The sequence below is a fragment of the Acomys russatus genome, chromosome 3, assembly GCF_903995435.1.
Source record: "Acomys russatus chromosome 3, mAcoRus1.1, whole genome shotgun sequence".
Taxonomy (NCBI): Eukaryota; Metazoa; Chordata; class Mammalia; order Rodentia; family Muridae; genus Acomys; species Acomys russatus.
The window spans coordinates 263,507-285,537 of record NC_067139.1 but is presented as its reverse complement, the minus strand read 5'-3'; the positions used below and the strand labels follow the sequence as shown (position 1 = coordinate 285,537).

Sequence of the window (22,031 nt, the reverse complement as noted above, 5' to 3'; positions counted from 1 at the left end):
GTAGGACCAATGAGGCATGGTTCCTTAGAAAGAGGCTGCAGTGATACTTGTGGGCACAGGCATCTCTGGGGAAGTACCCAGATGAATATCTGTGCACCCCTGGTTATATGACAGATGCTGAGCCTGCATAGTTCAACAACCTGTTTCTGGGGCTCAACAGGTTTGCCCCAGAATCTGCCTCTCAGCAGACAAGAACAGGGAAATGTAGAGGTGCCAGTGATCAGCATTTGGTGTGTCTGTGGGGTCAACTTGAAGAGCTTCCATAGGAGGAGTTCAACTTGAACTCACTGTGTTGCCCATGCTGACCTCAAACCCATGATCTTCCCACCAGATTCCCTAAAACTGGAATTACCGACATGTGCCACCACATCCAGCTCTAACTGCCCTTCTTAAGTGTTAAGGGACAATTTTTCACTGTGGGACCCAGGATGATTTTGTGTGTACAAATTAGCCTCCATAGGCTAGTCTGCTCCACTGCTGTGGACACAGGGATGGGTTCAGGTCTGTAGACCACCCCCCCTTTAGTCCCAAGCCTAAGGACCGTTAGCCATATCTCCCATCAAGAAGGGAAGATTAGCAAAGAATGCCAAAGCACATTCACTTTGCTGTCTTGCACTGGTGGCCTCAGCTGCAGATCCCCTGGAGCTACTCTGAGTTCTCTAGGGAACGTTGTGGGAAGGGCCACACTGTACCTAATTTCAGGAATCCTGGCTGTCTGCCATGGTGCTCTGTGAAGCAGGGAAGCTCAAAGCATACAGATGTACACGCTGAAGCAACAGGCTGATGGCTAGTGCTGAGAGGCAAGGGAACGAAGGAGGAAGACCAGGGCTTCTCCGGGCTTATGTAATTTCCCCAGTGTATCAGGAAGTGGGCAGTGCAGCAGGACCATGAGTAGATGTCCATGTGCCACTGAGTCTTGTCACCTGTTTGAGTATGAGAGTTCCTCTTATGGTCAAGAAGGCATTCAGTCTAGTCTTTTGCATTTAAATGTACGGTTTGAAGACAAACAATTCTAGTTGTCATATAAGACTAGCCCAGACTTACATGGTACCTTTACCCATTTGACTCACCTAGGCCTCAGAAATGCACCAGGGAGGTGCTGTTATCCATCTTATTTTGTGGACACTTGAGGAGCAGCGAGCTACCTATCCCAGATGCACAGCTGATCACAGGGGAGGCTAGTGAGGCTAGACTTCCTACTCTTCACCTAGGTGTCCTCTGCTTGAGGTGGACATACATAGGTGGCCTGTGAAGACATGGCAGATGGGGGACGAGGTGAAAATATAGGGGTGGAGAGCTGTGTGTCGTGAGTGTTGTCATAGGCAGACAAGGCAGATGTAGAAGGCTGTGGGAGGTATGGATACATACATGAGAAATGCAAACCTGTTCAGTTCCATGGTTCATTTCTACATACACTGGTGGTTTGCAACCCATGGATCACGACCTCTTTGGGGTCAAATGACCCTTTCACAGGGGTCTCCTAAGGCCATCGGAAAACACAGATATTTACATTACAATTCATAACAGTAGCAAAGTTATAGTTATGAAGTAGCAATGAAATGATTTTATGATTGGGGGCCACCACAGCATGAGGAACTGTATTAAAGGGTCAAAACATTAGGAAAGTTGAGAACCACTGAAATACATATACCTAGTAAAAGCATGAGCCTGCCTGGATCAAACACACTAGCCCTCAGGGAACAGATCACCTTGGGAGGTAAGAGAACCAAGCAGGGCTTTGCTGGCAATTGTGGCAGTTTCATTAAAGACAAGCAGAGCTGGAGAGCTGGCTCAGTTGTTGATGGCTGGCTGCACAAACGTGAGGGCTTGACTTCCTATCTGGGTAGCCACATTTTTTAAAAAGCCAGGCATCCATAGTTACACATTCCTATAATCCCAGCACTGGGAGACAGAGGCAGGAGCATTCCTGGAGTTCCTGGCTAACCATCCCAGTTTAATTGGAAATTGCCAGATTTAGTGAGAGACACTGTCTCAAAAAAAAAAAAAAAATGTCAGGGCCGGGCAAGGTAGTCCACGCCTTTAATCCCAACACTTGGGAGGCAGAGGCAGGCAGATCACTGTAGGTTCGAGGTCAGCCTGGTCTAGAGTCCAAGGCAGCCAAGGTTACACAGAGAAACCCTGTCTCAAAAAACAAACAGTCAGACAGTGATTTAGGAAGACTTGTGATGTTGAATTCTGGGGTGCCCAGAACATAACATACACACACACACACACACACACACACACACACACACACACACACACACACACACACACACTTCCATACTTGGAACAGGCATGCAAAGTGTTACTATTGGAAGTGTTAAATTGGAAGTGAGTGGTGGGCACATATATGTTACAAAATAAACTGTTTAAGTGGCTGGGAATGTAGCTCAATGGTAGCATTCATGTGTGAGAACCCTGGGTTTAATACCCAGCACAAGAAAAAAAGTATAAGAACTAAGTGTGGTGGTACAGGTCTGTCCTCCCAGTTACCCTGGAGGCTGGGAAGGAGGGTTTGGTGGAGTTCATAGCCTTCAGATGAGATCAAGGCCAGCCTAAGTATCTTACAGAGACTCTATCTCAAAATAAAAAGTGAAGAGTATGAGGGATTTGGCAAGTTAGTGGTAAAAATGCAAGCCCATCTGTTAACATTCCCAGATCAGTTCGCATGCATACACCTAACAAACCTGTGTTTGAACCTGTAAGTTATCTGTTACTTCCAGGGGCTTCAGCCCTGCAGAGGGTGGGGGACTGTGCTATATCTCCTAAGCCTGTCTTTTTCTATGGGGCATTTCATGAGGTTGGGTATGGAACTGAGGTCTCTTAGGAAGGCTGTTTTTTTGGAAGGATTTTACAAGGTTTCCACGGAAGAATTCTTTTTGGTAGTGGTGGTGATTTGGAGACCGGGTCTCAGTATGCAGCCCCAGGCTAGGCTCAAACTCGAAGTGATCCTCCTGCTTCAGCCTGCCAAATTCTGGGATTACAAGTGTGTACCCATGTCCTGAAAATAATGGAAGAATCCCAAATCAAGTATAAGTTAGGAAGCGTTGAGGATCCTTAGTTGGCACAGCTACATCCTTACGGACAGCCCTTTGCTGTTTCTACCAGGATCAACTAAGGTGACCTTAGTGAGAGTGATGTCAATGCCAACTTGAGGCAGTGATTGAAAACACAGGTTATCAGGAGTTCCAAGGGCGCGAGCCGCTCTGTGACATCAACAGCCTGTGATTTATTAGGGGAGAGAGGCAGAGGCCAGCCACTTCGCAAAAGAACTGCGTCACTGGCAGGACCCTGGTTCCCGCTTTGTCATGTATAAGAGTGTGGTGAAGGGTCTGGGATTCCTGAGGGGTTTTAAGGTTACCTGTAATTAGAGGAGAGTCAGAAACCCCTGCAGGATCCCACCGTGCAGGAAGCCCGCATTCCCATCTGTCAGCCAGAGCCTCTTAAGGCTGAAACTGTTGTACGGCTGTCACCATAGAAGTCACCGAATGCCACCCAAGACGTGTGAAACCCTGTCAGTGCTCTGCCAGGGCAGACCATCCCTGGGTCCCTTCTGCTCCTTCCTTTTCCTCTTGTTGGAGATTGAACCCTTCTAGATGTGAGGCCAGCGTGCCGTCAACTGAGCTGTGTGCCCAGACCCTTTTTACTTTTCCTTTTGAGACAGGGCCTTACCCAGTTGCCCATGCAGACCTTGAACTTGGATCCTTTCTCTTCAGCCTCCTAAGTGGCTTGCATCATCAATACAGAGCACCAGGTAGAACTTAAAGAAGCAGAGGAAGTGGGGTATCCTAGAATAAACCTGTAAGTTCAGTGCCTGAGAGACAGAGACAGGGAGAATGAGGCTTTGAGGTTAGTCAGTGCTAACTGACACCCCCCCCTCCTCACAATAAAAAAGGCGGATGAAGCTAAGCTAAAACTAAGAGGAATTTCCTTCTCTTTGTATAGCTCTGGCTGTCCTGGACTCACTTTGTAGACCAGGCTGGCCTCAAACTCACAGAGATCCGCCTGCCTCTGCCTCTTAAGTGCTGGGATTAAAGGTGTGTGCCACCACCACTCTGGCCTAGGCGTTTGCTTTTAAAAAGCCCCCTTACTTCTCTGTCTTGGAAAAGGCCTGAGGTGACAGGCCTATGGAGTCTCTGATAAGACTGTTGTGTCCTTCCCGTCCTTTAGGCCACTCCTCTTCCCTCTCCTTCCCCACTGTGGGGGATCCCCTGAAAGCCTTGGTCTTGGGGTTGGGGTGAGGGGTGGGGAGGAAGTGTTCTAGGGCTGAGAAGAAACACATGACCAAGGCAAATCTTCTACACGAAAGCATTGAATTGGGCCTGGCTTACACTTTCAGAGGTTTAGTCCACTTAGTCATGGCAGAGAACATAGAAACACACTGGCAGGACCAGTGCTGGAGGAGGTAGCTGGGAGTGCTATACATCCTGGTCCTCAGACAACAGGAAGAGGAAACAAAACCAAACACCAAACTGTAACCAAATAAAAGTTCGTGCACCCAAACTATGGAGTCCATTATGTGTTGGTCAGTACTCCAGAGCATGAGGCCTGCCCAGCAGGTATAAATGGCAGTTCAGTTGTTAGACTTTACCCTAGTGGGTGGGTTTTTATTTCTTTCATTCTTTCATTCATTCATTCAAAAAGTATAAGATAAAACAAAAACCATTAAAGCCAAAAATTATCACATCAAAGTTGGACAAGACAGATCAACAGAAGGAAAAGAACCTAAGAGAAGCCTTAAGAACCGAGACCCACTTGTTTCCACACTGAAGCCATAACCTATGTGCAGAGGACCTGGTGCATACCCACCTCAGTCTCTGTGAGTTTATATGAGCTCATGGTGATTTAAGGGCCTTGTTTCCTTGTCCTTCATCCCCTCTGGCTCTTACACTCTCCTCATCTCCTCTTCCGAGGGGTTCCCTGAGCTCTGAGGGGACGGATTTGAGGGAGACATCCCATTTAGGGCTGGCTGTTCAAAGGTCTCTTACTGTCCTCCTAATGTCTGGCTGTGTGTCTCTGCATTTGTTCCCATTGTTCTCTTACTATGGTGAACAAGGCACTGATCTATGAGTATTGCAGACTATCATTAGAAGTCGTTTTATCACTATATATATATATATATATATATATATATATATATATATATATATTTATTTTTTTTTTCCTTTTCTATACCAATAGTATTTAGCTTTACCTTAGGTCCCTGGGCTATCTAGTCTCAACTTCATGATCATCCAAACAGTGTAGGGTGTTGGTTCCATCTCATGGAGTGGGCCTTAGAGGTCAAATCCGTTACTGGTTGCTTAGTATCACAGGCTCCGTGCCACCGTTACCCCGGCACATCTTGAAGGTGGTAAAGTATTGCAGATAGAGGGTGTGTGGCTGGCTTGGTATTTACATTTCTCTCTTGTGTGTGTGCAGAGAACCTTCCTGTATCAAAGACACTGAAACACAGGGAATAAAGGCTCTACATAGGCACCAGCCTGACACCTCTATGGTCAATGAGTTGTGTGATTGTTGTTTTTAAGCAATGGGACCTTGCTGTCAGTTTGTGGAGAGCAACCAATAGCAAACTATAATCTTGGTAACAGCCTGGGTCCCTTTGGCCAACAGCTCAATTAGAGGTAACCCAATTCTAGTACTGGAAGCTTCTTTTGGTGACAAGAGATGACCAGTTGGGACTCCGCTTCCCTACGGGGGCCACTCTTTTTTAAACTACCCCAGAGCTGACAATCTGACTACTCTATCCCTTTGCTGGGTGCCTGCCTTGCCTGGCAGGCCTCCCAGTCTTAAAAATTTAACAAGGGACTCATGCCTTGAAAATAACATTTGTCTTACACGTCACCTGCATACAGTTTTAAAGAGTGATTATGTCTGGATTGACTCACGGCTTCCATTTCCCTCTACCTGCGGTTTTGGGTGTACACTTCCCTTCAGGCCTTCCCCAGCTGCCAGGCCCAGTGGCCATAGTCCATTACTGTCTCACCTCACAGCCCTCCTTGTCTCCACACATCACACTGACCTTGACTGCTGAAGAGGCTGTTCCTTGACTCCTCCCTGTTCCTCTTTGTTCTTCAAACAAAACAAAACAAAACAAAAACCTAAGGGGTTATTCATACCTCACATGACTCCCCCTTTTTAAGAGAGCACTGTATTCACAGAGTTGTGCAACTGTCACACAATTGCTTTTTACCCCAAAGGAAGCCCTGTGTCTATTAGTGGTCACTTTCTCACCACCTTCCAGACTAGACAGCCACTTATCTACAGCATGGCTCTGATTTGCCTGTCAACTCATACCACAGTGTGGGTCCTTTGCCTCTGACTCAAGCAGTTCTTACTGATAATCTTCCATGGCTCTTACCTGAGGCATGGTCACTCCCAATGCAGTGCTGGGCTGTGGTGTCATGGTCCCACCTGAGCCAGCCTTCCTGCTGTGCCAGGGCTCCAGGGCTCTCCCCAGGCTCACAAAGCACACTTCTACATCCCTATGCTCCATGCCTTCTTAGATTTTCTAATACATCCCACTCTTTGCCTCCTGTGTCCTCACACTTCGCATCTTCTCACCTCCCTACATCTGTCTTCACACCTCCTCATACTACATCTGTCTTCACACTTCTCCATAATTCTGCCTCGCTACATCTCAGCAAATCCCACAAATCCAAGCGCCTGTGACCTACACCCTCACGTCTTTCATATCTCTTCACACCTTCCCGTGTCCCCTCACATCCCATACATCTCCACCTCACACCTCCCCATACTTGCCCAGTTCTTTCTCCTCACCTCCCTTCCTTTCTTTATCCCTCCCCACATTTTACACATTTTACACCTCTCTACACCTTCCTACACTGATATCGTGACACCTTCCCATACGTCCTTACAACCCCTCACACTTCCCATCATCCCCTTACATCTCTCCACACCTTCCCTCATCTCCCCAGAGCTTCTTATAGTCACATCTCCTCACACCAGCTCATGTCTGCAGACCTTCACAGCTCTCCACAGCCTCCTTTGATAACGCCTTCATCTGATACTTCCCTTTATCTCTCGCTTCCTACACCTCTCGGTTCTCTTCACACTTCCCCACTTCTCCTCAGACCTCTCTGCCCCTCACACTTCTCCTCAGACCTCTCTCTCTCCCCCTCATACTTCCCCACTTCTCCTCAGACCTCCCTGTACCTCACATCTCTCCATACTTCCTTGCATGTCCTCATGCCTGGTTCTTCTCACACCTCCCTCATATCACACTTTCCTAAACCTTAGATGATCTTTTTCCTCTTCTCATTTCATCACACCTCCTCAGATCTTTTCACACCACTCATGCTTATTTACGGACACACCTGTCTGTCTCCTCGCCGGGGGCTGGCTTTTCCTTTCTGCAGTTCTTCAGAGGCCAGTGCAGAGCCCGGTGCCTGTCCTGTGCTCAGACCCTTTCACTTGCCCATTAGAACTGTTTCCTTAATCTCTTGTTGGATTCACCCAATGACCTGTTAGTTGACAGGGGCTTTCCTCCTGTACCTTTTTTTGTGTATCTGACTTTGTATCCATTGAGGTACCTGTGTTGCCAACAGGCACTGTAAACTACAAAAGCAATTAATCTTCATCTGCCTCTCCAATGTCAGTAGCCTTCCTCTACTCCCAGCTGGGTCCCTGCCAAAGTCAGTGGGAGTCAGTGCAGGCTCACGCAGATGGGTAGCAGGACAAGTGGGCTCAAGGACCTCTTTAATGAAGCCCCTGCAGACAGAGTGGGTGTACCAGGCAACTTGGATTTATTAATACTATTTTACAACTTAGTTTGGATGTATACATCTCTTAAAATAATGAGGAGAAAGTTTATGCTCAAAAACTATACATATAGCTATATAAAGTATGCTGTGTATCGAATATCCATTCTCATGTCAAGTACATTATTTCAGTTTCAATTGACAGAACTTGATATAGACTTTAGGGAACTTAAGTTGAAGAGAGAAGTGAGAGTTCTGAGACCAGCTTAAGGAGCTTGGCTGAATCCAGACAAGATATAATTGCCACACAAGGAGGTGGGTGGAACTTTTTGTTTTGATCTTGATGTGACCCTGAGTGTTGGCTTGGGTGGATCAGAGTAACGCCCTTCTATCAGAGCAGCCTTTGTCTGGGATGGCATCTTCCCTTCAGGCAAGGATGAGACCTTAATGGTGAGAGGAGCTAGGGTTGCTAAGTTGATCTATCTTTGGTAGTGGCGGGAGTGGCGTGGGACTCTCCCACTCAGTGCATCACTTGGGTTCATGTTCAGGGGAGAACACTTGGGAACATTAAACTTGCTTTTCCTAATTGTTGTTGGTGCCCTTGTGGGTGGTATTACTCTTTCTCAGGCTGCTGTGACCATCCCATCTGTACCACAGGGCAGTGCTCCCCAGCGCCTGTTCCCTGAGCACCCATTAGGAAGACCGACTGGTTATATAACTGTGGAAAACCGCTGTATAGCATGTTTCTCTCGAAGACTGCCATAATAATCTGCTAAAGGCTCTGTGAATTCCTCTAGGAGGACAAGTATTTTCTGGGCCAGAAAGATAGGTAAAGATGCTTGCTGCCAAGCCTCATGGCCTGAGTTTGATCCCTGGGAGCCACATGACAGACTCAAGGCTGTTCTTTGACCATCATCTGCATGCCATGGCACATCTGTACATACACACATAAATAAGAAAATAAATATTTTTTCTAATGTTGGCAAATGTATTTGTTCACATGACTGTATTTCCAATAATGTTCATTGTTGATTACCAGTTCTGTTGGAACAGCAAGATGGGTTCTGTCCCAGAGCGAATTCTCACAGGTGTACTTGTTGAGCTGAAGTGGGTAAAGGTTTACAAGGCTTGAGTGTTTAAGGTCAGCATCAGCCGCTGGGAACCCTGTGCTTTACGTGGAACTTGGGAGGGAGTTTCATGGGTCTTGGCTAGCTAGGGATGTTGGGTCCCACCTGATTCCATTCAGTATGTCCTTCACTGAAAGTGGGCAGGCAGAGCTACAGGGCCAGGGACTGTTGGAAGCAAAAAATCATTCCCTTAATTATAAAGGTGCACACTTGCTGGAGTAAGGACATCATTCTGTAGGTCCCAGGGAAAACAGGCACAACATTGGCAAAGGCTGGGAGTAAGCTGGGACTCCATATTAGCCCTGGGTTCACTCTAGTCCACTCACAGTCTCTCCAGTGTCATCATGTGACCTAGGCCACCTGCAGCACATGCTGAGAGCAGGGATGAGCTGGTGGTCCAGTCTGAGGCTGAATCCATGGGCTGTAGGTCTGTGCTTCCACCACCTGCAGCTAGAAACTTCTTTGCGGTTCTGTTTTTCTGTACCCTTTTTCTCCAATGGGACTGTCCATCGAAAGCAGGGCTGGTCTTTGCCTTCTCTTTGATGACAGCATCATGCATGGAGCTGAGCCCACTGGATAAGGCCACTCAGTTATGGGCTAGCTGACAATGCAGTTCCCAGAGGCACTGTGGGTAAAGCCAGAGGCTTAGGACCCTGTGTAGTTACAGTTACATACTTTGAATGGACTTCCAACTGTGGCACAACGTGAAATAAAATGATGTATTCCCATGATAAGATCAGGTATGTGTGTGTGTTGTTTTTGTTTTTGGTATGTAACAGAGTCTTGCCTTGTCTGGCTTGGCTTTAAAGATGGTGGGCATGTACTACCACGCCTGCTCCAAAAACACTCTTTGAAAAATAATGTAGTTTCTCTCTCTCTTTTTCCCCCCAGATTTGTTTGTTTGTTTATTATGTGTATATAGCGTTCTGCCAGCATGTACATCTGCATGTCAGAAGAGGGCATTAGATCTCATTATAGATGGTTGTGAGCCACCATGTGGTTGCTGGGAATTGAACTCAGGACCTCTGGAAGAGCAGTCAGTGCTCTTAACCGCTGAGCCATCTCTTCAGCCCATCTTCTCTCTTTTCTTTACTGGATATTTTAGCAAAGTCTCTTGGTTTTTGGTTTCATTTTTCTTCAGTAACTGGGAATTGAACACAAGACCTTGCACACTTTAGGCAAGTACTTGACCACTGAGCTAGAACCCCAGTCCTTATTTTACTTTTGAGACAAAGTTTCACAGAGTTGCTGAAGCTGACCTCAAACTCACTTTGTAGCCTAGGCTGTCCTTGAGCTTGGTACCCTCTTTACCTCAGCCTCCTGAGGACTGCTGCTGTCTGTCAGGAAGTGTCTGGTACCTGGCTGCAAAACGAGGGGAACCCTAAGCGGTGGTGACATTTTGTTGCTGTCCGTACTTTGTGTCCCAGCTTTCCATGTTTTTCTGTCATTGCAGGTGATTTTCAAGGCCAAGTCAAAATATTCTCCGGAGTTACTCAAATATCGGTAAGTACCCCAGAACGTTGCTTCTCAGACAGAAGGTGAAGTGTTTGCACATGAAACCTGTTTCGCCAGCTGAGGGGTGCACATTTACTCCTCTAAACACTCAAACAGCTCTGCAGTGGTCCTGTTTGCCCAATCAAATGCTCTCCATGAACCTGCACATCGAGAGGATTTGCAGGGGTCCTATGCAATACACACACACACACACACACACACACACACACACACACACACACACACAAAACCTTCCAGGTTTGCCTTGTACTCTCTTATCCTCCTTCCTCAGCCTCCTGTTTGCTGACTTTGCAGGTATGGACAATCATGCTTGCTTCAAACAGTATTTAAAATAATGAAGCTTTTAGAAAGTGCTCGCCTAGCATGCTCGAAGCCTTGAGTTCAAACCTGAGTACCGTAAAAACCAGATGTGGTCACACCTGTGATCTCTGGACTCTGAAGGTAGAAGCGGAGGGATCAGAAATCCAGAGTCATCTTAGCTAGATACCAAGTTTGAGGCTGTTCTGGTTTATTCTAGGAGTCCAAGAGAGGGAAATGGTCTGGAGAGACCTTGAGTGACATGCCCAGTTTATGGGGAAAGTGACAGTGCATGGTCCTCCTGCATTATCGGAGAAATCGCTCATTCTCCAAAGCTTAGAATGGTGAGATTTGGTTCAAGTATGATGCTGCACACCTGTAACCTCAGCACTTGGGATGCCGAGGCAGGGTCTTATGTTTGGGGCCTCCATGTGCTGTGTAGTGATTTATGAGTTAATCTGGGCCCATGAGAGCCTGTATCTTCAGAGGCGAGCAATAAGGATCGGGTTTGGCTTTGGGGACGTAGGAAGAAAATGCCTTGGGAAGGGCTGGGCACATTGGATTCTTTGTGTTTTGTGGGCTTGCCCAAAGTACTCCACCACCATGGGCACAAAATACTGGAAAAGCGAGTCATTGCATCGCCACAAAAATGTATACAGACTTCATTTAAATGCAGTCAGTATTCCACATCCATGAATCCAACCATCAGTAGTTCAAAAATACTCAGAAATGGACTGACAAGATGGCTCAGTGGTGCTTGCTGTCAAGCCTGGTGACTTGAGTTGTATCTCCAGAACCTACATAATAGAGAGAACCAACTATCGTAAGTTGTCCTCTGATTTCCACATGTGTGCTATGGCACATAAACCCATGTATATACACACTACACCACACACACACTCATACATACCTAAACAGAAAAAAATTGCATCAGTACTGAACATATACAGACATTTTTCTTGTCAGTTATTTACAAAGCATTTATAGTATATAGGTTATCATGTATGACACAGGCTCTATAGACCAGGCTGGCCTCGAACTCACAGAGATCCACCTGCCTCTGCCTCATGAGGGCTGGGATTAAAGGCGTGTGCCACCAGGTCCAGCTCCAGCCCACCCCCTTTTTAAGACTTGAATCTGGAGACATTGCTCAGTCAAGACTTCAGTTTGATCTCCAGACTTTTTTTTAAAGCTTGGCATGGTATGGACGCCTGTAATCTTAGCACCAGGAGGTAAAGACTGTCAGCTCCCAACAGTTCAGAGAACAGGCTTCGATACCCAGAAATCTAGGAAAGGAAGATCACAGGTAGGAAGATCAACCCATGTAAAGATCAGAGTGGGGATGTGTGAACTAGCCTGCATCTCATGCCATCTTCTCATGGTGTACTGGGCTGAGGCAGAAGGTGGGGTGCAGGAAAAGAGGGAAATGAAGGTTTGTTGGTCCTGCTGTGGCAACCAGCTAAGAAGTGGAATGCAGGGACCCTTACCCACAGCTGGCAGCAGGTGCCATGGTCTATGATGCTGGATGGTGCATCATAGTGCACTGTGATCCTACATGGTGCTCTGTGATCCTGTACGGTGCTCTGTGATGCTTGGTGGTGCTCTGTGTTGTTTGGTGGTGCTCTGTGATCCTGCATGGTGCTCTGTGATGCTTGCTGGTGCTCCATGATGTTCTTCCAGGGCCCTTTGTTTTCACCACACTTTATCCTTTTGGAACTTTCCCAATGTACTTTGCTTTCGTGATGAAAGAACAATAGCCATAGTTTTAATGATATTTAAGATAGCATCCTGAGCAGTCATCTACACAGATACAGGCGGATTGTGCTGTGCCAAGCCTGGGGCTATCTTCAGAGAGCCTGTGTTCCTATGCCTGCAGGGTCTTAGAGGCAAGAGGGTCACAATCTGTGTGTTTCACCAAAGCTCAGCAGCTGCTAGCAGAACAGTAAACAGGGCTTTTTAGAAGCTAGCATAACTGGCAGTTTGCTATGGACCCTGCATTTGTCCTTCTTTCCTTACAGGTACATTTTTCATTACTGTGAGCACACATGGAAAACAGATAAAACAGTCACAGTTCCACATGTCCTTTTTGAGTCAGGAAAGAGTGGCTGGTTTGGTGAGGAGGGGCCTGATCCACAACTGCTTGTGGGGAGGGGAAGAAGACCTCAGCGAGTGCCTTACTTGACATGAGAGTGGCCATGTCAAGGACCCCAGATGCATTGGAATAGCAAAGCCTTCTCTGAGTGTGGTGGTTTCAATGAGAGTGGCTAGGGCGGGGAACTGGTACGATTAGAAGGATTAGAAGGATTAGAAGGGTTAGCAGGTGTAGCCTTATTGAAGGAGGCGTGGCCTTGTTGGAGGAAATATGTTACTGGGGGTGGACTTTGAGGTTTCAAAAGCTCAGGTCAGTGCCAGTGTCTCTCTGCCTGCTGCCTGTAGATCAGGATGTAAAGCCTTCAGCGAGTGCTTTGGTGCCATGCCCGTCTACTTCCTGCCATGATGGTCATGGACCTCTAAAATTGTAAGCAAACTCCCAACTAAATGGTTCCTTTTATAAGTTTCCTTGGTCATGTTGTCTCCTCATGGCAATAGAACAGTAACCAAGACACTGGCTGGGTAAGACTCAGGGAAATGACAGAGCCTTCCCCTGGTTGGTGTGCAGAAAATGTCCACAGCACCTTCTTCCTGGATGTTTACGGCCCCTGACTGCTCCCCTACAGAGGCATCCCCACTGAAATTAACTGTATATAATAATCCTACTTCCTTGTTCAGCTGTATACAAGAAGCCCACCTCCTAATTCAGATGTCTAAATGTGCCGAGTTTCTAGGCTACTGCCAAGTCTCCATCAGGGCACACAGCCCCTGGCCCAGCTATTTTTTTGTATCTGCTGTTTCTTCATGTCAACCCAGTTAGGCATGTCCTATAGCAGTGCAGGGTTGGTAGGAGTTGTAGTTTCCAGAAGCCTCTCTGCCAGAGGCCTTGGAACACAGCATCAGCTGCACAGGTTTCAGGAAGTGAACAGTCACTGGGAAATAACCACCTTTCTAAGATGGGATTGGAAGCGGTGCATGTTGTACAGTTGAACTGGCACGTATGTGGCACACTTGAAAACACACAAGAGAAAGTGTGGTGGGTTTAGAGGGTCATAATTGAGACCAAGACTTTACAGAGTCCTGGGAGCTTTACTTCTGGGTTCAGGTTCCACCACCACACTAACATGCCTGCTTCCAGATCCCTGGCCATCACTTTCACTGTTCCTGGAGCTCCCTGGGAAGGCACGGCCTGCAGTCTCACCTGCTCCAGGGACGCGCCTCCATAAATTTTTTCTGAAACCTTGATGTGGTCAGGTGATGGTTTTGCTGCTCTGCCTGTGTAGTCCTGAGTTTCATACTTTACCCCTCCTCATCCATCCCAACTGCACCGACTGAGTGCCAGATCTCTGGGCATTCTCTGTCTGTCTGTCTGTCTCTCTGAACTCTTTGTCATCATTACTAGCTGGCCTATGTGGCTTCCCCTTTTCGTCACATTGGCTGGAGGGACATATGGCTCTGGGTTCAGGGCTGTGCAGGGGGGTGTCCACAGTCCCTTCTGTTCACCTGGAAAGATGTCCTTTGTTCATGGCAAGTTGTCTCCAACAAGAGGATGTTGTAATAGTGTATTTTGGGAAACAGAAAGAGCCAGGTTGAGGTAGCTCATGGAGGGCTTTGCGCCCAAGTCCCTCCTTCTTAGGTGAGGTTTCATGTATTCCAGGCTAGTCTCCAACTATGTCACTGAAGATGACCATGAACTTCTGGTCCTCTCCTGCTTCCACAGCTCAAGTGCTGGGATGATGGGCATGCAGCACCACTCCCAGCTTATACAGCTCTGGGAATCAAACCCAGGGCCTCACACATACTAGGAAGTTCTCCAGTAGCTGAGCTATATCCCTGCCCCCCCGACCCCTTCCACCTCAAAATGCACACAACAGTGGCAGGAACCCCTGCCTGCTATGGGGTGGGTACAGCTAGGCCTTGGACTTTAGGCCTTGTGTAGGTGGAGGCAGGCATGGGTTGATTCCTCATCTCTTTGGTTGTAAGCTGTAAGAAACCTAAGGAATTCAAATCTAAGGGATCCAGGAAAGCAGAAACAAGGGAGTGTGCATGCCTGCAGGTATGGAAGGGTCAGAGTCAGCAAGTCTCTGTAGCAGCTTGCTGAGCGGAATTGCAGGCTGTACTGGAAGCCAGAGAGAAAGGCCTCATGGGATCACAGCTTCTAACTGGCGTTGAGATTATGAACACAGGCAACCTGCACCAGCCCCCCCCCCCCCCCCCCCCCCGTCTCTCTCTCTCTGTGTCTCCGTCCGTCCGTCCACTTGTGCACTCAGAGGCCAGAGGAGGACACTGACATTTTGTGTCCAGCTCTACCCCTGTCCTTATCCTTTTGAAGTCATCTTTCACTGAATCTGGAACTAGCCTGGCAGCCAACACCTCCCATCTGTCAAACACACACACACACACACACACACACACACACACACACACACACACACACTCTATCACTGGGGTTACACATGTGGATAGACATGACCATTTTATGTGGGTTCTGGTGGTTTGAACCAAAACTTACCTGCTGAGCCATCTGCAAAGCCCTCACACCATTTTTGAGCCACACACTTTCCCTCCTTTCTGCACGTCTGCCAGAAAAGAACATAATGTGGGAGCTGCGAGAGACACTCAAGGCTGCTTATGCCTTGAGTGGCAGTGAGTCTAAGGAGCCTGCATCACCTACGTGGAGGCCTCTTTTGCATGTGTAGCTCTGAAAAACTAAGATGAAACGGCAGTGAAATAATGGTTCAGGGCTTGGGCCCTGTAGTTTTGTGTTAGAACACTTAGCGAGGGTGTGCAGTGCCTTGGGTTCAATCCTTAGCACTAGGAAAGAAAAATAATTTTTACAAAACTGGGCCATTTTTATCCCTTTAGCATTTATTAGCTGCTGTGGTAGATGTGTAGTGTGGTTTTCTTGCAGTATTAGAGTGCACATCTAGGCCTCCGTGCCAGGCAAGTGCTCTGTCATGTAGCTGTGATCCTAGCCCCACCTGTAGCAGAATTTTTTGTTTTTAAACCTTTCATCGTTTTATGTATGCATGTGCACCTCATGAGTGCCTGGTTCCAGTAGAGGCCAGAAGACATTGGATCCCCTGGGACTGGCGTTCCAGGCATTGTGAGCTGCCATAAGGGGTACTGGGAATTAAACTCAGGTGCTCTGGAAGAGCAGCCAGTCCATTTAACTACTGAGCTAGGACTCCAGCCCCTGTAGCAATTCACAGGGAGCTCTCTCTATAGTTAGTGGATTGAGGAGGGAGGCTGAACACATTATACAAATGGTTGTAGTAAACATATGCAGCTCATCATTAGCATTTGTGCGGGATAGATTCTGTGACCCACAAATAAACTCTGGATGCCTAAGTCCCTTATAGAATATGGCATAGACATGCGGCCTACCCTTATCCTCACTATAGTATATAACTCATGTCTAGGTTAAATGTCTAACAATGTGAATGTTAAACAAGATGAGTATTTGGGGAGTAATGCCAGGAGAAGTCTGTTTATGTTCAGCACAGATGCAGTTCAGTTACTTTGGCTCTCGGCTGGTGGATTCTGGCATATGAATACAGTGAGCATGGAGGACAGAGCTGTGCTCAGCAACAGCCTTATGAGGCAGGCATCATGGAGTTTTACTTTTAGAAGATAGGACGAAGTGCAAAGAGACTGCATTGTGTTCCCTTCACCTTCATTGAGGATGATGGGATAGAGGCTCTGTACTCCCTCTGGAGCTCTGAGTCCAAGGATGCTCTTATCTCCATGCATAGGCAATTTTGATAGGACGCTCAGGCAAGCCAGCTCTTGCTATGTCCTAGAAATGGGACCCTCCGAAGGATCCTCAGGTAAGGGGGCCTAGACAGTGTCATTTTGTAATTAGAATCTGAGAATGTCTACCAAGAGCCAAGCTTCTGCCTCAGCAGTTAGCCCAAACATCCCAGTTTTTCTAGACCCAGCATGAGTAGCTAATATGAAGTAACAGACCCTGAAGTGTGTCTTGTCTTTCCCAGGCTACCCCTCTACCTGGCCTCACTTTTCATCAGCCTTGTTTTCCTGTTGGTGAATCTGACCTGCGCGGTGCTGGTGAAGACGGAAAACTGGGAAAGGAAGGTTGTCGTCTCTGTGAGAGTGGCCATCAATGACACACTCTTTGTGCTGTGTGCCATCTCTCTCTCCATTTGCCTCTACAAAATCTCCAAGATGTCCCTGGCCAACATCTACCTGGAGTCAAAGGTAAGGTGGGAATGTGGTCAAGGTTCCTTATTTTGAAAATGGCTTCCTCCTGTTTGCACATAGAACACAACAGATCTTGCTCACTCTGTGATTCATTGAACTTTGTGTGAACTTTTGTTTCCAGACGGCTTAGCATATGCTAGGGTGTGTAGAGTCTCTGGGAAAACTCAGTCTGATTTAAAACTACAACTATTTAACTGTTAACTTATTTTTGTGGTGCTGGATAGCAAACCCAGGGCCCATGTGTACTAGTTACAGTCCCACACATTTAAAAAATTCTTATTAGGTACCAAGAAGAGACTTGATACCCTATGAGCATATACAAGGGGAGGAAGTCCCCCTCAGTCACAGTCATAGGGGAGGGGAGTAAGGGGAAAATGGGAGGGAGGGAGGAATGGGAGGATACAAGGGAGGGGATAACCACTGAGATGTAATATGAATAAATTAATAAAATAAAATTAAAAAAAATACTGAACAACAACAAAAAATTCTGATTAGGAAGTTGGGCGCAGTGGCATATGCCATAATCCCAGTACTCAGGGAAGCAGAGGCAGGAGAATCTCTGTGTATTTGAGGCCAGCCTGGTCTACAAAGTGAGTCCAGGACAGCCAAGTTTATACAGAGAAACCCTGTCTCAAAAAACCAAAAACCAAAAATAAATCTTATTTGGAAACAAAGTCTTTGTAAGTTGCCTGGGCTGGAACTCATTGCTACCCAGGCTGGACTTGTGATGGATCCTCCTGCATCAGCCACCACCGCTATAGCTTGGCTCATGGACTTACACCTCTAGGCCTGACTTGATGAGCATTTTTAGCGCATGAGCTAATGTCAGTCTTCCATTTCAATAAGGGTAGTGTTAAAGCCCCACTTAATGGAAACCGAGGCACAGATAGAGGTCAAGAAGCTTGTCCCAGGTCTATGCTCACAAGTACAAAGCTGAAGTGAATGTGGGCTGTCAAGGATCAGAGTTCATGGACTTACTAACACCTGCTGTGCCTTTGTGGTGGCTCAGATTTAGGCTGTGCCCTCAATGGCCTCTCCTTGGCTGTGGGCATGTACCTGGCCCCTGCTCCCAGATGGTAGCTCTTGCCTCTTATCCACCACAGTGTCTCACAGCCTGACTGCCATGCTATCTTATCCCCAGGGTTATGAGAAGGGCAAATATGCATGTACCAAATATGTGGTACCAAAATGCTTGTGGTCAGCCACGCCCCAGAATCTCTTTATTGACAAATTCCCAACCTAAGTCCTAGAAGGCTGGTGAATGGGGCTGGGTGGGTATGTAGAGAGCAGTGTTGAGCCCAGGAAAGGCAGGGAGAATTGCCCTGCCTGCATCCTTACCCTCATCACTTCTTGGGCCCTTTTGTGAAGAGATTACATGATTTTTCTCCAGTGCCTGTGCACTGCATTCAGACAGACACACATCTTCCTCTGGGTCTTAAAATGCCTTTGGCCCAAAAATTGCAGGGCAGCTGGGCCCCCACCATGTTGTCTTTAATCATCAGTTGGTGGAAATCTCTGCCCTTAGCCCTCACAGGGCCTGCTGTGATTCAGCTGGACTCATGAAAATCCTATTCATTCGATGGGCCAGTTCTTTTGTTTGTAAATCTCGATGAATTTTACCCTTGATTTTTGCCGTAAAGTTAATTATCTTATCTTATAAACAAGTTGTGTAAAAATTTTTTTAAAAACTGCCTTTTTAAAAGGAAGGATTAAATAATAGATTGTCAGATATACTTAGCTGACCCCTGTGACAAAATGAATGGTACTTTGATTTAGGTGATGACTCCTCAATGCAGGATGCATGTCAGTTCTGCTTTTCTTTGGTCCTGGTAACTAGCTGGGGGCCCCTTTACTAACTGCAGAAACTGATATAGCTTCATAAGGAGGGATAAGTCACAGATACTCAAGTGGCCTCACCCCAGAGGCCAAGCAGGACTTCTGTGCTCCCAGCCTAGAAGGCTCTAGAGACTTTGAGCAAGGCTGTGTGCATCCTAACTGGGGCTTGCCTGCTGTGCCAGTCAGCAAGGCGGGATCTTGTTACTCCATGGTGGGACTTAAGATTAAGATCAAGGCCTTATGGGCTGGGGTGATGACTCAGTTAATAAAATACAAATATAAGGACCTGGGTCTGATTTCCCCAGAAACCATATAAGAGCTGAGTACAAGGGCATATACTTGTAATTCCAGTGCTCAGCAGGAGAGGAGGACTAGCAAGCTCCAGGTAGAGACACACACCAGGGACGGACACACACACACACACACACACACACACACACACACCAGGGGAGGGAAAGAGCTGCTATACCTGCAGTGGGCACACTAACAATACCCCATTCCTGTCGGCTTTGTCTTCCAGGGCTCATCGGTGTGTCAGGTGACTGCCATTGGTGTCACTGTCATCTTGCTCTACACCTCTCGGGCCTGCTACAACCTGTTCATCTTGTCATTTTCTCAGATCAAGAACGTCCATTCCTTTGATTATGACTGGTACAATGTATCAGACCAGGTCAGTGGGGGCATGACAGAGTGCTGTGCAGGGACCAGATCAGTGGGATGTACTGAGTTGCTACCACAATGGGGACCAGGTCTGTGGGGGCTAGGCAAGGTGCTGCCTGCACAGTGACCAGATCAGTGAGATGTGGTGAGCTGAGCCTCCATGGGAACCAGGTTAGTAGGATGCAGAGAGTGCCTGCTGGAAGGCCAAATGCCCTGTTTCTGCTGTTGTACAAAAAGTACTGCATGTACAAAAGTAAACAGGCATCTTTCTCTGTGGTGTGGGAGTTGATGGCCCAATGAGGTATAAGCATAGATAAGGCAGTGTGGTGGGAAATGAACCCCTCCAATAGGACTCTACTGGATTGCTTTGCAAACATTCCTTAGTGTTATCTGGAAAAACAGCAAATACCGCAAATTGTGTAAGTCCAGCTACAAAATTCCACCGGTACTCACAGTGGGAGCTGATTTAAGGTATTGAGAGAGGGAAAAAAACAAAACAAAAACCAAAACCTCAGTGGGCTAAATCCACAATGGCTACATGCACATTTTCCCTGGAAAAGTGAAACAGTGGGTGTAAGCTAGCAACCCTGGCCAAGCCTGTCCCACAGGTGCAGCAGGAGAAAGTTAGGCAAGGATGCTCAGGTATGTGCGCCATTTGTGAGGAAAACCAGGCTTTAAGCAGTGGCTAATTATAGAGATATTCATCATACACAAGGGTTTTCAAAGACAGACCAGTAGCATTGGTACATACAAGTTCAAACCATCATGACTGCCCACTTGATCCTTTCATGTCTCCAAACTGAAGTTCCATCAATTTGCTTTTAACAAATTACTTCCAATTTTCTCTCAATCAAGAACTTAAAACCTCTGTGCCTAGTGGCCTCAGGCACCTCTGCCTTCTTGGTGAAAGGGAAACCACACTTTCACCTGTCTGGTGTGATCTATGGTGATCTGGAAATAGGTGACATGAGTACCATTGCTCTGGGGAGGAGTACTTGGTCACTTTCAGCATGATGTACTAGAAGGCTTGAGGGCCAGACTGTGGCTCAGTGCGTTCTTCCCGGGAATGGGCTGAGAAGCTGCCATATTCAGCTCTTCTCTACTCTGGGACCTTCCCTCCAGGAAGCCCTCATAGCCATCCCGTTGGCCTCTGCCTTGCTCAGAGGACTTTGCTTGGACAAGCTGCCTGTGGTCAGCTCTCATGGGTGGAGAACAGGGCATAGCTGATGTGAAGATGACTCTGGACAGACAAGCTGCTCTTCTTTGGGTGGAGTCAGGGCTCGGGTGTGGGCTCTGGGTTCATCCCCTGAGCCCTCAAAGTAAATGAATAGGCAGTCATATCAATCATCCTAAATGGTTTCCACAGTCCTCCAGCGGAGGCCTGACCCATCACTGCAACCAAGTTTCAAAGTACAGGCTTTAGACACAGAGTTTCATTGTGTCTACGAGTGTCCTCCAACACTGGTTGCCTGAGGTCTCATGATTTCATTTTCCCTGTTCTGGAACAGGCAGATCTGAAGAGCCAGCTGGGCGATGCTGGCTACATAGTTTTTGGCGTGGTGCTTTTCGTGTGGGAGCTCTTACCAACCACCTTGGTGGTTTATTTCTTCCGAGTCAGAAATCCCACGAAGGATCTTGTAAGTACCCCATCTTTTTGCTGACATCCCTAATTAATCCTCCTGAAACTGGTGAGTAGGAATTTCCTCCCAGTTTTTCAGGGAAGTGTCTTACATCCCATTGTGGGGTAGGTCATTCAGGACTCAAGTAGAACCTTCTTTTCCCTTAATCCTCTCAAAGAAAATGTGTTTTGGGGTAGGGGGTTAGCTTTATTTACAAAAAGAAAGTCAAATACATCCCATGCCCTGGGGATTAGTGATTCTTAACGTGACACAGTATTCACTGTCCTCTAAACCCATACTCTGCTCTTTTAGCAGAAAATGGAGGGCTAGAGATATGGCACTTGGTAGAGTGCTTGCCTAACATGCATGAAGCCCTGGGTTTGATCCTGAGTACCATAAAACCAGGCATGATGTAATCCTTGCACTGGGGAGATAGAAGCAAGTGGATCAGAGGTTCAGTTGTCCTTGGCTACATAATGAGTTCAAGGCTAGCCTGAACTACATGGTACCTTGTCTGAAAAGACCAGTAGAACAAAGGAAAACAGAGACTACTTTATCCCAGAGTGACAATAGCGCATCAGGGAGTGAGAGAGCAGCGCAGTGGCATCATGGCAACCATGTTAAAGCCCCACTCCTGTTTGGCTCCATTTTCTGCTTAACCAACACTATAGAAGAGAAAACCAAGTCAAGTTCTGCTGCAGCACACAAGCTAGGGTACAACTTTGGCTTCTGGGCTACACACTCAGAGGGTGGGGAGTGGATTTTTGGCTAGTAAGGAGGGCACAGAATGATGCCCATAGACACAGCACAGCTCTGGTTCCATACCCAGGTAACAATGGCTCTCTGCTCTTCTCCCTACTCATCTCTGGGTGGCCACTGCTGCGCCAGGCACAGGAAGCAGACCAGGGTGAGATGGGAGATGAGGCACAGCCTGGCTATGC

At 47.2% G+C, this 22,031-nt stretch overlaps 1 protein-coding gene across 2 annotated transcripts in view; it reads left to right on the top strand.

Moving 5' to 3' along the window:
* The window catches only part of Gpr137b (G protein-coupled receptor 137B), a 33,441-nt gene that overhangs the window by 6,856 nt on the left and 4,554 nt on the right, over nucleotides 1–22,031 (top strand). For both annotated transcript variants that reach the window (XM_051167793.1, XM_051167785.1), the window contains exons 2-5: nucleotides 10,305–10,354; nucleotides 16,750–16,972; nucleotides 19,332–19,481; nucleotides 20,980–21,108. In XM_051167793.1, the coding sequence (XP_051023750.1) occupies nucleotides 10,305–10,354; nucleotides 16,750–16,972; nucleotides 19,332–19,481; nucleotides 20,980–21,108 (552 nt within the window). The remainder of the gene's footprint in view (nucleotides 1–10,304; nucleotides 10,355–16,749; nucleotides 16,973–19,331; nucleotides 19,482–20,979; nucleotides 21,109–22,031) is intronic.